The sequence below is a fragment of the Marmota marmota genome, unplaced genomic scaffold (assembly GCF_001458135.2).
Source record: "Marmota marmota marmota unplaced genomic scaffold, marMar, whole genome shotgun sequence".
Classification (NCBI taxonomy): domain Eukaryota; kingdom Metazoa; phylum Chordata; class Mammalia; order Rodentia; family Sciuridae; genus Marmota; species Marmota marmota.
Window position 1 is genome coordinate 40,841,883 of NW_025999853.1, and position 17,095 is coordinate 40,858,977.

General features: G+C 39.2%; 1 protein-coding gene across 15 annotated transcripts in view; it reads left to right on the forward strand.

The window, feature by feature from the left end:
- Grip1 (glutamate receptor interacting protein 1) overlaps nucleotides 1–11,573 on the forward strand; it is a 383,234-nt gene extending 371,661 nt beyond the window's left edge. For all 15 annotated transcript variants that reach the window (XM_048805484.1, XM_048805527.1, XM_048805545.1 and 12 more), the window contains 2 exons: nucleotides 5,981–6,127; nucleotides 9,807–11,573. In XM_048805484.1, coding sequence (XP_048661441.1) covers nucleotides 5,981–6,127; nucleotides 9,807–10,034 — 375 coding nt within the window. In that variant the 3' untranslated portion in view covers nucleotides 10,035–11,573. The remainder of the gene's footprint in view (nucleotides 1–5,980; nucleotides 6,128–9,806) is intronic.
- Nucleotides 11,574–17,095: the final 5,522 nt, after the last annotated feature.

The following is a 17,095-nucleotide window of genomic DNA, read 5'->3' on the forward strand; positions in this document are numbered from 1 at the left end:
AGTTACTCCTCCTATATCAAAGAAGACATTTGGCATTGATTTTTTAGGGATTGGCTAGCTTCACTTAGCATAATCTGCTCTAATGCCATCCATTTCCCTGTAAATTCTATGATTTTGTCATTTTTTAATGCAGAGTAATACTCCATTGTGTATAAAAGGTTCTTGATAAGGGAGGAGGAAGGGCTCTGAAGGAATTAACATTTGAATCCTTTTCCGGGGACAGTCTCCAATTTCCCAGACTCACTCAAAATCAGCCTCCTGGATCTGACCTGACTCGATTTACCTATCTATATTGACTGCTTGTCTAATTCCGGCTTCAGTGATATGATGCCATAGGAAGCACTGTGCACCTGTGATCTGTCCATACCCCGCAAAGCTTACTCTGACTTAACCAAGCAAGGAGCTAATTTCCACTGAGAGAAATATGTGAGATAGAAGAACATGCTGCAAGACAGATGACAGTATCAGCCAAGTAGCTCTCTCCCTTTATCTGCAGTTTTATTTTCTGCAGCGTTTTAGTCAGCTTTTTTGTAGCTATGTCCAAAAGACCTGACATTAACAACATAGAAGAGGAAATATTTATTTTTTGGCTCATGGTTTCAGAGGTCACAGTCCATAGATGGCTGACTCCATTGTCCTAGGCTAGATCTGAAGTAGTGCATAATGACAGAAAGACCTAGTGGAAGAAAGCAGGCTCAGGACATGATGCCAGGAAGGAGGGAGAGAGAAAAAAAGAGAAAGATAGGGGGAGAGAGAGAGAGAGACAAAGAGATTGCACTCCACTCACCAGGGACAAAAAATAAACCCCCAAAGCACACTCCCAGTGACCTACTTCTTCCAGCCACACTCTACCCACCCATAGTTACCACCCAGTTAATCCATTTCGGTGGCTTAATTCACTGATTAGTTAAAACTCTCACAATCTAATCATTTCACTCTGAAAATTCTTGCATTATCTCACACATGAGCTTGGGAGGGGGCACCATAACATGAATTTTTCAGATATCTGCCATCATCTTTGACCTGAAAATATTAAATGGAATATTCTAATTGATTCTTACATTTTAAATTGTATGCCATTCTGAGAAGTATGGAAAAATACCACACTGTCTTATGAGGGATGTGAATTATCCCCTTGTCCAGCTTACCCTACATGCTTCTCGCCCATTGGTCAGCAAGTAGCCCTCTTGGTGATCAGATTGACTGCCGCAGCATCAAAGTGCCGTATATGGGGTTTGGTATTTATCTATATAGTTGCAAGCACTCACTGAGGTCTTGGAACAAACCCCCCTGAGTAAGGTGAGGCTGCTATAAGAGGATAACACTGGGGAGAAGGAATGGCAGGTGCTTTACAGAAAAGGAGGTCAATGAGACCTAACACAGATGTATTGGGTTAAAAAAAAAGTTTTGAAATTATTGGGGGACAAAATCCAGTTTTGAGACAATTGGGAAAATTAGGGACAATGTGGAGGATATAGAAGAATAAGGGTTAAGAATAAGACTGGGTAGGTGAATTAATGTCACTTAGCTTATACATGAATTTTATTATATTTTCTCTTTCCTATATCAGCAGCCTATGTAGACTTCTTCTAGTTTTCCCTAATAGGAATAATTGCTATTATTTTTTTTACAATTTATCATTGACACATAATATTTGTACATATTTAGGGGGTACAGTACAATAATGTGATATATGTGTGCAATGTATAATGATCAAATCAAGATAGTTAGCATTTCCATCTCTTCAAACATTTATTATTTCTATGTGTTAAGAACTTTCAGACTCTTCTAGTTATTTAGAATTATACAAAAAAATTGTCATAGAGGATAATTACTCTACTGTGCTATGAAACATTAGGACTAGTGCCCCAGTTTTCCTGAATGTTTCTTGGTCCCCATTATCTAGCCTCTATCTCCTCTCCCTGCCTCCAGCAACACCCATTCTACTTTCTTCCATGAGATCAACTATTTTCTCTTTTATAAATGAATGATAGCATGCAGTATTTGTTTTTCTATGCCTGGGCTTATTGCACCTGACGTGATGTCCTCCAGTTCCATTCATCTCACAAAAAATAACAGAATTTCATTCTATTTTATAGCTGAATAATATTCCATTGCATATATAGCACATTTTCCTTATCCATTCATCTGTCAATGGTCACCTTGGTTGATTTGATATCGTGGCTATTGAGATGAGAATAGTGCTGGATCAGGGGGGACAACAGTAATTCAACAGCATTGTGGGGAAGAAAAGGCTCCCAGTCTACAGAACAGAATAGAGACCTAACACAGATGTAATGTGGACCTTGAACATGGGAGTTCTGGTATCTATTTAATATAATGATTTAGTTCCCTTTATAAAATTGTAAGATCATACAGTAGTTCTGTTTTGAGTTTTGAGGACCTTCCATACTGACAGTCATAATAGGTGTCCTAATTTACATTCCCACCAACAGTATATGAGTTCTCTCTTCTAGACATCCTTGACAAAATTTGTCATTTTTCATCTTTTTTATACTAGCTATTCTGACTGGGATGCCATATCTCATTGTGGTTTTAATTTGTATTTCTCTGATGATTAGCAATGTTGAGTATTTTTCCATAAACTTATTGGCCATTTTTATGTCTTCTTTTGAAAAATGCCTATTCAGAAGAAAGTGAGCATATTTTTTAGAGATACATATGAAAGTATGTAGAAGAGAAATGACAAATAGCATTTGCCTTAAAATACTACCCAAAGGGAAAAAAAAGAAGGTAAATGAAGTAAATGTAGCAAGACCATGGTGGTTGTTGGATTTGAGTGATGAGGATTCATTGTTGTAGCCTCTTTACTCTTGAATAAGTATAAAGTTTTCTTTTTTTTTTTAAAGAGAGAGAGAGAGAGAGAGTTTTTTAATATTTATTTTTTATTTTTTTAGTTTTCGGCGGACACAACATCTTTGTTTGTATGTGGTGCTGAGGATCGAACCCAGGCCGCACGCATGCCAGGCGGGCGCGCTACCGCTTGAGCCACAATCCCCAGCCCTATAAAGTTTTCTTAAAAAAAAAATTCTCCTCCATCTTTCCATTGGGAAGGAAGTGCAAAAATATCTTATGGTCTGGGATAAAATAATAATAATAATAATAATAATATAATAATAATAATAGAAGCACCTAAATATTCCTATGATGAGGGGTTTTTTGTTTTGTTTTTGCTTGGGTTTTGTTATGAGTTTTGGGTTTTTTGTTTGTTTGTTGTTTTTTTTTTTTTTTTTTGAGGTACTCAAGATTGAACCCAGGGCCTTGGGCATGCTAAGTAAGTGCTCTACCACTAAGCTACATCCCCAGCCTGCAATGATTATTTTTAAGCAACTCCATGCTAGGCAGAGTGTTCCGAGTAAAGATTTAAGTTTGCAGTCAGAAACCTTGTTTTGGGAGGGGGGAAGGAAGGAAGGAAGAAAGGAAGGAACCTACCTTGTTTTGAACCAGTTCTCCATTGCTTGCTCTGTTTGACCTTGGACAATCTCTGAGATTTCATTTTCATATCTATGTGGCTTACCTCACAAACTTCATTGAGACAGCAACACCCTGTTAACATTCTAAACTACTCCCTCAAGTCCTACAAGCTTTATTAGTGGGAAGTCCAGCATCTACCTTGGAAGGCCCTCTTCCCACCTCTCTTGCTGCCTGGGAATCCTGGTTTCATACTAGCAGGCCTGGCTCCAGAATCAGAAGTGTCAAGGCCACAAGGAGTCGCCATTTCAACTTCTTGTCCAGCCATGCTGTCTCAGGATGGCCTTGCAAATACTGACCAAGGCCTTGAATGAGTACAAGGGAACATGGTTTGAACTCCACTATTAAATTCCTTCCTTTTAATTGACACTCACATGCTTTGCAATGGCTTGCAAAGGCACAGCACAACATGACTGGTTCTTGACCCTGTGGTCTATTAGAAAGAGCCCTTGCTATTCCACCCAAGACCCTACTACCTGGCAGGCACTGTTTGGGAATATCAGATAGATTGGTGAACAACAACAAAAAAGACCTCTGCTCACCTTACAGAGCTAGGGTGGGCTGTTGTTTGCCACATAGCTGAGCCCAAGTCACCATCAAAGACTCCCCCCGCCATGAGTTTTGCTTTGGGGGGGTACTCTCTCAACCATGCAGTTTGAACCTAACCTACCCCCATGCATCATCTGTGTGCATGCCACATTGGAGGCCTGTAGGATTTTACTAGGCTACATACACACACACACACACACACACACACACACACATACCATGTCATCCCAATGATGTTGGGGTCTGCGATGGGGTCTGAGACTGACATTTTCACAGGCTACTGTCTCATACTCCTCTTCAGGAGGACACTACCTGGCAAGACTGATTTTCCCCATGAAACAAAGGTGAAGCAAAGATCTGGCATTTTCCTTCTGGTGGAGGGAGAGGGGAATGCTGATATGCCAAATGCCCTGTTTTACAGATACAAGATGCCATCAATTAATTACAAAAGGATCTGATTTCAGAAATTTTAAAATGAGGGCAAAAACAAAACCCTGCATTGTAGAATCAATGGAATAAAGCATTTGGAGCGGCAGTAGAGTATAGTAGTTAAGTATTTGGTGTCTGGAGTCTGACAGACATGGCTCCACCATTTATTACCTCTGTGGCCTTGGGCGGATTACTTAACCTCTATAAAATTGAATTTCCTCACTTCTAATATGACCATAACCACAAGGGCTGCCTGGTGAATAGTATTGACCCATTCAGCTTGATATTTTAGCTCTCCAGCCAGTAAAATAAAATTCACAAACTGACCATTTCTGTATTTCCTCCAGAATTCCATACCTCTCTGAAGTAAAATAACTGGACATAAAAAATAATTCTGCTGTGAAAGACCTAATCTTCGTGTTTTGCCCAAATGGTTCTGAATTTTTTACTACTTTGTAAGAATGTATTCATCCATTAGTTCTTTTTTTAAAATTAAGTAAATATTTCTTTTAAATGGCAGTTTAAAAAATAAGCCCAAATCATTGTTTGAACTGTGCATCAGTTTTTAGGTTGGGCTTTGAGTACACCTTCGTGAAAACAACATCCACCTTATACACTAAGTGGATGAGATGTGCTGAGTATACCACTCGCCTTCCTTACCCAGGGAGGTTGCAGTGACTATTCAAGGTCATAGATTTGCTCTTGAGGACAGACTCCACTTTCTGTGGTTCGCTGGTGTTTCCAGCATCCGTACCTGTGCTTAGAATATGATAGGGATTTGATGAAGGTACAAATGATTTCTTCTTTTAACCTCAGACTAACTCTTGCAGGTGATCAGGTGGAGCAGGGAGGATTGGGGAAGCATTAGCTGGCAGTGGCTGGCCATAGGTGCAAAGAAAACAGGCTGAAATCCCTAGTGTGAAAGGGTGCACACTTTGAGCTACTAAACCAAACCCTAGGTACATCCTGAGGGAACCTGTCAAGCCCAGTCCTAGAGCAAGGTATTTGTTACAGGAACACTTTTCTTGATGGGACTGACTTGGGTACCATAGCAAATAAAATAATGGACTTTATGGTCCTTGCTCATAGAAAAGAGGGCAAATTGAGAATTGTATTTAGCACAGCTCTGGGCTGGAGTGGGGAGGAGGGACAGGCCTCTGGCTGTTCTTCAGTATCTCAGAAGTACGTGGCTGCTCCTCCTACCAAATGTCAACCTGTCCTAGGGAATTTCTCCCCTACATATTCCTGGTGACTGCAATTTAAGAGAGACAAAGAAGAACAAAACAAAAAACAACAGGACTCTCCAGTTCTCCTCCTTTTTTTTTTTACCAATTCTGGGTGGAACTTTACAAATTGCAACAATTTTCTTGGGGTGGCAAACAGCAGCAGAGGTGAACTTGGGAACTACCTGTGTTCTGGAATTAGTTTGAAGAGATTATTCATCCAGAAGTTTCAGAAGCAAAAGTCTCCAGCCTGCTAACTTTTCCCTTCCCATTTTCTCACATTTCAGGTGACCTTGTACAAGGATTCTGACATGGAAGACTTTGGGTTCAGTGTAGCAGATGGCTTGCTAGAGAAGGGAGTCTATGTAAAAAATATTCGCCCAGCTGGGCCAGGCGATCTGGGTGGCTTAAAGCCCTATGACAGACTCTTACAGGTAAGACCTTGGGTGAGATCCTAATTCCTTGCAACTGATTCATGACTGGGGACTTCCTCAAAATATCCCTGCAGATGTGGAGTTCTTTGCTCTCTTGCCTTCAAACATTGTCACCAAGATTACGGAATTATTGAAAATAAACAGCTAAATAAAGAATTGTCAGCTGTAGTAAATTCTATCCCAGCCTAAAGAGTTCTCTGGTTTCTTAACAGTGTTTTGGCTCCAAGCCATCTTTCCCAATCTAGTGCCTATTTTTCAGACTCCACCCATCCACATGGGTCACTAATATCCAACTGTGGCATGTATTAATATGTCAATATTATGTAGTTTTGTCCCTCCAGCTCCCTACCATCTAGTCCTTCCTTCTACTCTTCTTCAGTATAACCTAAAGTATCTTTCCTTGCCAGTATCTTGTCCCTCTCTTCATTTACTCTCTGGCTACAAATGGACTTGTTTCAGGAAGGGCATGTCTTGCCACCACCTGGCTTTCTATCATTGGGACATGAGCCTTATTTCCTACCCAATTATTTGTTTACTTTCTTGTCCACTAAAATGTCACTCCATGAGGGCAGTGATTTTACCACTATCTCATCAGTCCCAAGAACAATGCCTGTCTCATGGAAAGTAGTCAATGTTGTACAGAAGGACAGAAGCATTTTGGCCCTGAACCTTGCAATGCACTATCACCTTTCCCCAGAACCCTCTCCTATTTTCCCACCCTCTTTCCTACCTACCCAACTCCTACTTAACCTTTTGGCTTCACTCAAATCAGGGATTCTCTACCTTGCCTGAAAAACAGAATTGGAAAAATTTATCCCAATGCCTGGACCAAATCTCAGAACACTGAAATCATCATCTCTAGGAATGAAAAACAGCATCAGTGTTTTAAAACTCCAGCAAGTGATTCCAGTGAGCAGTCAGGTTGAAAACTACCAACTTAGTTTTCTCCTCAAAGTCTTAATTGACCAATGCTCACATACTTCTAAAGACATATTCTATATTCTGTCTAGGATAGAATCTTTTTTCTTTGGCAGAATTTGCCTTATTCCAATTGCCTGTTTCCCTGTTCATATTCTCCAGCAGATTACAAACTTCTTGAGATCAAGGCTAGTACCTTATTCTTCCATTTGCCATGATATGATCCTTCATATCTAAGTATCTCACACTATATCTGAAACCAAAGAGCTGAACCGTAAAACCAACTTAATGTATTATTATGGTTAGTATAGCTTCATTTGGCAAAGCAAATCCCTGACCTTTGTACAGATTTTGGTAAGAGTATTTTGCAAGCAAAGCAGTAGATTGAGCTGGACACAGTGACCCACACCTGTAATCCCTGGCTCTGAAGGCTGGATCCCAAGTTCAAAGCCAGTTAGTTCAGCAACTTAGCAAGGCCCTAAGCAACTTAGTGAGAGACTGTGTCAAAATTTAAAAAATAAAAAGGGCTGGGGAGGTAGCTCAGTGGTTGAGCACCCCTGGGTTCAATCCCTGGTATCAAAAAAAAAAAAAAAAAAAAAAAGCGCAGTTTGTTTGCATCTGTCTTAGAAACATATTCAGCTGGAAAAAATCTGTCACTAACAGTGATTTTCAAAGCCTGAGACTGCCCCTGGTTTGTTGGTTTGTAGGGGTGTATTCCCTGAAGCAGGTTACCTTTGATCAACTACATAGTTTCAATACCAATTCTGGTGGTCATTTTTACCTTGGCAATAGAACAATTAGTCTTGTCCTAGGATAGTTCATTTTCCATAGATATTCTAGTAATTACTGTGGACAAGGTACTGAGCTTCTAGGAGTAATCTACTGATTGGAGCTATACCAACTTTCATGAAAGCTGAAATACAAAAGTAGTCTGGATTCAGATTGTGATGGGCTTTGAATGCCATGATAAAGCTATTTTGGAGGCATAATAATTTCTTGAGCACAGAATAATGACATAATTTGTAAGTCATAAAAGCAATACAATATGATCATGGGTGAATGGGGCCAGACAGGTAAGGAAACCAGGTAGGTATGGGTAAGACAGACGTGTTTAAGACTCACTGAGTCTTTACAGTGTCAGCACATTCTGGCAGAGCAGCCTGGGAGGAAGTGGACAGGTCGCATCTGCTTAGCAGAGATGCTGGAGCAAGATCTAAAGATTCTGGATACTGAAGGTGAGGGTTTATATAAAGTTGATTTATTATAAAGGAGAGAAGCATAGATAGAATTCTGACAATAACAAAATTTAAAGGATAGGAAGCAATAAGGCAGAAAAATTATTAAAGGCAAATAGTTAAAATGGTAAGAGAAGCAAATGGAGTGGTGTAATAAGAACCTAGCATCTGGAGACCCCCCAGCTAAATTGGGTTTCCAGCACTAGGAACAACCCTGCCAGCCAGAAAAAGAAGAGTATGCATGTTCACAGTGTGCTGTTTGCAGAATAACTCTTTCATCTGGAAATCGCCCAAGGCCTAGTTGTCTGCCCTGTGACACAGGGCACCTCACATGGGAGACTCCTTTATACTGGTAGAGGCCCTATGGCTCTTGGGGCAGTCTCAGTGTCCAGTTGATGCTGTGCCTGGCCATCACCCTGGTACGTGGAGCCCACCCTTCAGTTCTCTGGGGAAACCCAGCCTGGGACAGCCTCTGGTTCTCCCCATGGAAGGTGCAAATTCAATACACCACCACAATAGGAGGCAAGTTTATGTCTGTTTACTGATAGATCCAGGGCTGGGAGGGCACATTGGGGTAGGTAGACAGTCCAACTGTTCCCAGGTCACAGATAGGTATGAAGGGCCAGGGAAAGAGAGTGACAGGTAGCATTATGCACAAAGGAATAGTGTATGAGCCAACCTATTCCTGTGGGCCGCCCTATTCCCTTGTGTGTAGGTTTGAGCTTAAATGTCTGAATGGTCCATTTAAAGGAAGTGCTGGGGAAAGCAGGGAGCTGGGCCTGCTAGCAGAGAAAGATGCCTCTAGGTTCTTATCTCTGGCCACCAGCCTGAGCTTTTGGATGTGGCCTTTGCATCCCAGGGAAAAGAGTTAAAGGTTGAGAGCAGAAAATGCTAGAGGCCAAGGACAATGAGGACTGGACACCATTTTGAGGTTTGACAACAGGGTCATTCTCTAGCAGTACAAGTGAACAGGACCAGACCTCAGGAGATGGAGGAGAGAAGGGGAAGTCAAGGAGTGGAAGCAAAATGGAGATGCTTTTAAAAACTCTTGATGGTGGAGGAGAGTGGAAGATGAGCACACATAGGAGCTGAGGAGAGCATCAGCTCACTTTTAAGGGTCATGGTTAAGAGCATGGGCTGTGGAACCTGCAGGACTCTCTGGAATTACAGCCTATTACCAACCACTCCTCTAAGACAAAGCTTTTAGCCCTCTTTCTGCCTCACTATCTTTATCTGCAAATCGGGGTAATATTTAACAACGGGGCCACCTCCCATCAGAGAGGCAATTTGCCTGCTTGGGGAGGAGAGGGTGTGTACTTGTTCCTGATCTTAGGGGCCTTACAGTTTAGCAGAGAATGATTGTGCACCAATGGCCACATTACAGCATAATCAGAACAGGGCTGGGGGGAACTTTGCATGGTATGCACATTTAAAGCACCTTTCTGATTCATCAACTTGCTACACCAGAGGTGCACTCCAGGTTTGGGAAACAATGACTGTAACAATGACTCTTCTTGGCCTTTCAGGTTAATCATGTCCGAACTAGAGACTTTGACTGCTGTCTTGTCGTGCCCCTCATAGCAGAATCTGGTAATAAGCTGGACCTGGTTATTAGCAGAAACCCACTGGCTTCCCAGAAATCCATAGAACAGACTCTACCAGGAGGTGACTGGAGTGAACAGAACAGCGCCTTTTTCCAACAGCCTAGCCACGGTGGTAATCTGGAGATGCGAGAACCCACTAATACATTATAGCAACACTTTTATAAAGCAGGACAAAAGACGATATCTACATGGTGCTAAAAATCCCTTTAAGATTTCTGTGACATTTGAAGCACAGATAATCACGTGGCATTAACTGCAAGCACAGGGGTCTTTTAAAATCTCTCTCATGGCTCATGTTCACTTCCCTTTTCAAGTTGAAGATTTCTTTTTAGGTGACCACTATGATATATAGCAGGCAATTCCCTGCCAAGCCCATTGGTAGAGAAAAAGAGAAAAATAGGCTGCCCTCCCCCCCAGAATTAACATCAGAGGAAATTTTTTTACAAATTCATCTTAACGATCACTTTTTAAAAAGAGAAATGTCTGTCTGAAAATATTCTCAATGATGATTTCCTTAATTCACTTTGAAATCAGTTTCTTACTATGAAGTCATTAACATAAGAACATGACCAACATGAAGCTGGCTCTACTAGGGGAACTAGTATTTGGTACACTGCAGGGACTGCTGCAATGGGAGGGGTACGGGTAAAAAGTTATCTTAAAATGTTTCAGCAATGATGCACGTAGGAGACCATAATAGGTGGTGGTAAATGTTTGCCCAAATATAGGAATGATTTTAACTCTAAGATGTATGCTATTCCCTATGCAACAAATTATCAAACAGGATATGTCTTGTGACCTGTTTTTTTTTTTTAAGGACACATTTTTTAATAGCTAAAAAATCTCTGATAATGAAATTAGAGTGTGTAGGAACACTGATAATTAGTTATATTATCCTATTTTTAAAATTCAAGACTAAGAATTTAAGAGAGAATGAAGATTCTATTAAAATGAGATTCATCTTATTAATAGGCAAATCAAACTCATACTGCTTGACATGTTTTGAAAACCGGTTAATATTGAGGGGTGTACAGCACATGTACTTAAAAATGACACTGGACTATCTTTTGTTCTGAGCCATGCCACTTATGGAAATTGTAAATACATTTTTCACAAAATGCATTGCCAATTACTACCATCCCTCAAAGCAATAAATCGTGACAGTTGCTTTTAATGATTGTTGGCAACTGTTTTCATTTGTTCAGATATTTTGAATAGTACACTAATAACTGTTATTTGGTAAATATTTAAAAACATAGATCTGTATATTGATGGTAGAATGTTGAAACAATTATTTTCCAAACATTTTCATTTTGGTCAATGATTCAAACAACCATTTAGGCAAAGCATTCAAACACTGTGTCCTTTGTTTAAGGAAAAAGTTCACCTTTCTTTTTGTGCAAAGAAATATATAATTTAAATCACATTTCAGAACCGCCAGGGCAAGAAAGTGTAAGGCAGAATCATGTTAAGGAAGAAAAAAAAGATCATGAGTCACTTAAATATGTATTTTTATTTGTAACAAACAAGTATTAAACTGTAAAGTATTTTTGTACAAATTTAATACTTTAATAGCATGGTATTTATCGTCTATGTATGGTTTTGGGGAATTCAAAACTGTTGCAAATATTTGTATGAAAAAAAACCCTCTACAAATGGAATAAACAGTGATTTTAAAAAGTCAAAAAACTATGACAAGCATTTTTTTTTTAGTACACTGAATTCATATTTCAGTGTTCCAGCCTGAGTGCCATACAGTGCTGCTCATCTTTGCACAATTTTCACAGGGGAGATGCTTTGCTATACACTTGAAAAGCACCATAGACCCATGAGAAGAGCATGGGTTTTAAAATCATACTTGGGTTTGAATTTCAGCTGTGTTACTCACTGGTGGTCTAAAATTCACCTGCCTGAGTTGGGAGTCGGCTTCCCCACCTGCAATTCTGAAGGTCATGTCTGCTCTACAGAATGGCTGTGAGAGCTGGGGTCAAGTACAGGAGGAAGGGCTAAAACCACAAAGAGAGCCAAGGGTGCGTTTACTTTAGGTAACAAAGATTTCAACTCAAGGATTACACCTGCCCTCAGAGAACATTTCATGTATATACATTGACATTAACTGTTAGCATAATTAAAGTTTGTATATTTTATCTTTAAAAGAAAAAAACTACATCTATAGTCCCAACACAGGCTCCATAAATTCATGTTCATTTATTTATATACAGTTACATTCAGCATGCTTAGGGTTACATTCTAAAAGATGGTATTTTCTAACACATTGCAGAACCCAAAGAATTATTCAAGTTTTTATTTCATTGGATATAGCGTGGCCTAATTTCTGCATAGAGCCAATGATGTGTGATTAGCACTGATGATGTGAATAAATACAAATGAGAAGCTGTATCTCATATGAAAGACTCAGGTATCTCAGTTATAACTAACTGATTCAACAACATAAAATGGCTGCTAAGAAAGAAAGAAAAATAAAACTCAGTGATTTCAGGTGGTACTTTATGAATCCAGTGACCAGGCCTTTAGGCCATGGTCAGTCCACAAGTTTTGAGGATTCCTCTAGAAACAGCCTTCTGCAAACTGAACTGAAAGGATTCATGCTACCACCCAAAGTCTAGTAGAGGGAACTGGGCAGAAGAGGCAAGGTCTGTTTTTGTATCATTAGGTCAGAATCAGGATGGAGGTTCCAAGGACACAGATTTCAGTTTAGAATAAGGAAGTGGTTTCTAACCCTAGATTTATACAGTGGTCATGGCTTCCAGTCAAGACTTTTAGCACTAGCGATATGTGTAATTCTGATGACTGATGGGCATCCAGGACAGTAGTAAGCTGGACTATATGACCTGGGGAGCACTCTGGAAATACAGGCCCTTAAGTCCTGAGCAAGAGGTACTGAACAAGTATTGTGCCCTCCACTTGGATAATGAGGCATGGCTCCAGGAGTAGTGTTGCCTCGTGGGGTTGAATTACACTCACCTGTTCCTTTGTAATCCTACCCATTTGCCCTTTTGGGGATAGATGTCCCCTTGTGAGTCCCCTATATAAGAATGAAGAATTCCAGTGGCTCTCTCTCTTTCCATGGACCCCTGAGGTCAGAGTCATCCTGGATTTTGAAAACGTACTTCTGTGGTTTATGTGCTTTCTTTGCCATTTTCTTATGTTTTTGGAATAGTCAAATTTGTGAACCCAGCATAGGTCACCAGCTAGGATAGATGGCGATAATGACCCCACAATCTTTCCATGCTGATTAAACTCTATTTGCTTTAAATTCAAATCACGGTTTCCTAGAAGTGTCCTTTGGAACATTCAGTTACAAAGTATTAGTTTTACTGTGTTTTAAGGAAAACAGAATATTTTAAATTTCTTTTTGACAATGTTACATTTTACCTGAGCCCTGTGCTCTGAAATACAGCCAATTAAAGGAATTTTACTTTTATTTCTATAAGTTTGGTAGTAACGGCCCTCTTCCCCACCCTCCAACCTTTGTATTCCAGGAAGTGGTTTATTGCAAAGAAACTTTCTTCTCCATATTGCTTCATAACTGATTAACTGAATGGTTTGTATCACACTGAGCCATCCAGAAAAATAGTAAGCTTCCTTCCCACAGGTCCCTGAACTTTGGCTAACATTCAGCATAAGCCAGCATACACCCCCACTAAACAGCCCTTTCTAAGAGTAATGAAGTCCAAGAGTTAACATTAATGGAATAGAGAAGAGCAAAATGTAGAGAAAATCTGTGAAACTAAAAAGATCAACTGTTAGCTACACTGACCAAGGAAAGGAGAACCAACTCAAATTATTAATATCAGGAAGGAAAGGGGAACTTTACCACCAATCTTACAAAAATGGAAAAGACTGTGTAAAGGAATAATAGAATGAACTGGATGACAGCAGCATAAATAAGATAAAATGGATAAATTCCTAGAGACCCAAACTATCAAAATTGACTATCTGAAATGGAAATCTAATATAGAATATAAAGTCTAAATATACCTACAGTAAATAAAGATTTAATTAGTACTTTTAAACTCCCTAAAAGAAAAGCCCTAGGCCCAGATGACTTCACTGGTGAATTCTATCAAACATTTAAAGAAAAAATCAGTACCAATTCTTCACAAACTCATCCAAAATGGAAGAGAAAAGAATACTTCTCAATCCATTCTGTTGTGATCACTATTGCCCTGATACCAAAACCAGGCAAAGAAAACTACAAATTAGTAACTCTTATGATTATAGATATAATCCTCAACAAAAGACTAGCAAAGTGAATGCAGCAGCATATAAAAAGGATTGCACACTCTGACCAAGTGGGATTTATTCTGGAAAACAAGGTTGGTTTAATATCCAGAAGACTGGTATAATATCATATCAGCATGACAAAGGACAAAATTATTGACACAATTCAATATCCCTTTATGATAAGCACACACTAACAACAAAAGAGAACTCCCCATCTGGATAAACGGAACGGCTTCAATGAAAAACTCACAGCTGACATTGGAGTTGAAAAATACACAAGCAATATACAAAAATAGTGTTTCTGTACAGTGGCAATGAATAAACTAAAAATAAATTCAAAAAATAATTTCACTTATATAAGTATCAAAAAGAACAAAATACTTTGGAATAAACTTAATAAAAAAGAATTGTAACTTTAAAAAAAGTTACACTTTCAGAGTATTACTGAAAACAACAAATTTTAAAAGGCTTAAATAAATGGAAGAACATTCTATATTCATGAATCATCAAACTTAATATTGGGGCTGGGGGTGTGGCTCAGTGGTAGAGCGCTCGCCTAATATGGGTGGGACCCGGGTTCGATCCTCAGCACCACATAAAAATAAAAGGCATTGTGTTGTGTCCATCTACACCTAAAAAATAAATATTAAAAAAAGACTCAATATTGTTGAAATAGAAATATCCCCCAATTCTGTATATTTCATAACATAATCTCCCATCAAAATTCTAGTTGTCATATTTGCAGAAAGTAACTAGTAGTTCCTAAAATACATATGAAAATGCAAGAAACCTAGAATGACCCAAACTGTTTTGAGAAAACAGCAAAGTTGAAAGACTCATGTTTCTAGATTTCAAAACCAAGTCAGTGTGATACTGGCATGTGGACAAGGATATGAATCAGTAGAACTGAGAATTCATAACCTTTCACATTTATACTCAATTGATTTTTGATAAGGGTACCAAGACAAATCAATAAAGAAGGAATAATCCCTTCAAGATGTGGAGCTGGAACAACTGGATATCCACACGCAAAAGAATGAAACAGGATCTCTACCTCACACTATATATACAAATTAACTCAAAAATTAATGAAAACTCAGATGTAAGTGTGGGGGGAAGTGATATGATGGCCTTGTGGTTGTGATGCGCTTGTGCTGGGAATCCCCTGCACAAAAAGTAAAAAGTTAACATTTCCCATTTGCTGTGGTGACTCTGGTCCTTGGTCAGTTGATAAGCACTCAGAGTTATCAGTTTTGACCTTGAAATGCAGACATTAACTCCTAGGGATAGAGGATTCTAAGCATAGCAAGATCACCGCACTGTTTTGTCAGCGCTGTGAACTTCAAGTCTGCTTTGCAGAAACTTTCAAATAAACTTTTGATGACAGAACCTATATAATAAACATGTGGGGCCAGCTCTGGGATGCTGTTCTCTATCAGTGTTCAGTTTCCCACCTGATCCCATTTTTCTCTCTAAATATTTGTGTGTCTTTCTTAATCCCCCATTGCCCCTCACCAGTTTCTGAATTAACTGTCGCACAGGTCTTGGTATGCTAGAGCTAAAATGATTAAATGCTTAGAAGAAAAATAGGAGTAAATCCTCATGCCTTTGGAAAGGCAATAGCTTCTTGGCTGTACACCAAAAGTACAAGCAATAACAACAAAAAATAGATACGCTGGGTATTAGGGTTTAGACATTAGGTGTCCCCCAAAAGCAACGCAAGAAAGTTTGGAGGTGCAATGATTAGGTTATGAGTCTTAACCTAATCAGTGCATTAATCCTTTGATAGGGATTGACTGGGTGGTAACCAAGTCAGGTAGGCTGTCGCTGGAGGAGGTAGGGGGCTGGGGAAGCACCTTTGGAGTTTATATTTTGTCTGTGGTGAGGGCAGCAGTCTCTCTTTGCTTCCTGGTGCTATGTCTTGAGCTGCTTTCCTCTGCCAAGCTCCTCCTGCCATGATGTCCCACTTCACCTGGGGCCCAGAGCAAAAGAACTGGCCATCAATAGACTAAGACCTCTAAAACCGTGAGCCCAATAAACCTTTCCTCCTCTAAAAGTGTTCTTCTCAGATCTTTTGGTCACAGCAGCAAAAAAGCTGATCAAAATGCTGAACGTCATTAGAATTAAAGATGTATATTTCAAAGGACACCATCAAGAAAGTAAAAGATGAGTTAGAGACTGTAGCTCAGTGGTAAGCACCTGTTTAACATGTACACAGCCTCAATTTTTTTTTTCTTTTAAAAAGAGAGAAAAGAATAAAGTAAAACTCCATGGAATAAGAGAAAAATTTTACAAATAACTTTTACGATAAAGGACTTATACATAGAATTTATGTGGAACTCCTACATCTTGATAACTTAAAGAAACCTAATGAAAAAGCAGGCAAAAGATGTGAATAGATATTTCTCCAGAGATATATAAATGACTACAAATACATAAAAAATGTTGGACATCTTTAGCCATAAGGAAAATGTAAATCAAAACCTCAATGATATACTACTCATACCCACTAGGATGGCCATTATCAAGAAATTAAGGGCTGGGGCGATTGTTCAGCGGCAGAGCACTCTCCTAGCATGCATAAGGCCTTGGGTTTGATTTCCGACATTGGGTGGGGGAAAAAAAGAAACAAATGTTGGAGAGAATATGCAGAAATTGGAATTTTATTATTGGAATTATTGCTAGGGAGAATATAAAATTTAAGAGTTCCTCAAATGGTTAAATATAATTACCAGATGACCCAAACATTCCACTCTGGGTTATATACCCCAAAGAAATGAAAACATACGTCCATAAAAAACACTTGTACATGAACATTAGGTGCAGCATTAGGTACAGTGGAAACCACCCAAATGTCTATCAACCAATTAATTGGCAAATTTAATTTGCTATAGCTATAAATGGAACATTATTTGGCAATAAATGAGATGAGGCACTGGTGTAATAGGATGAAATGTGAAAAC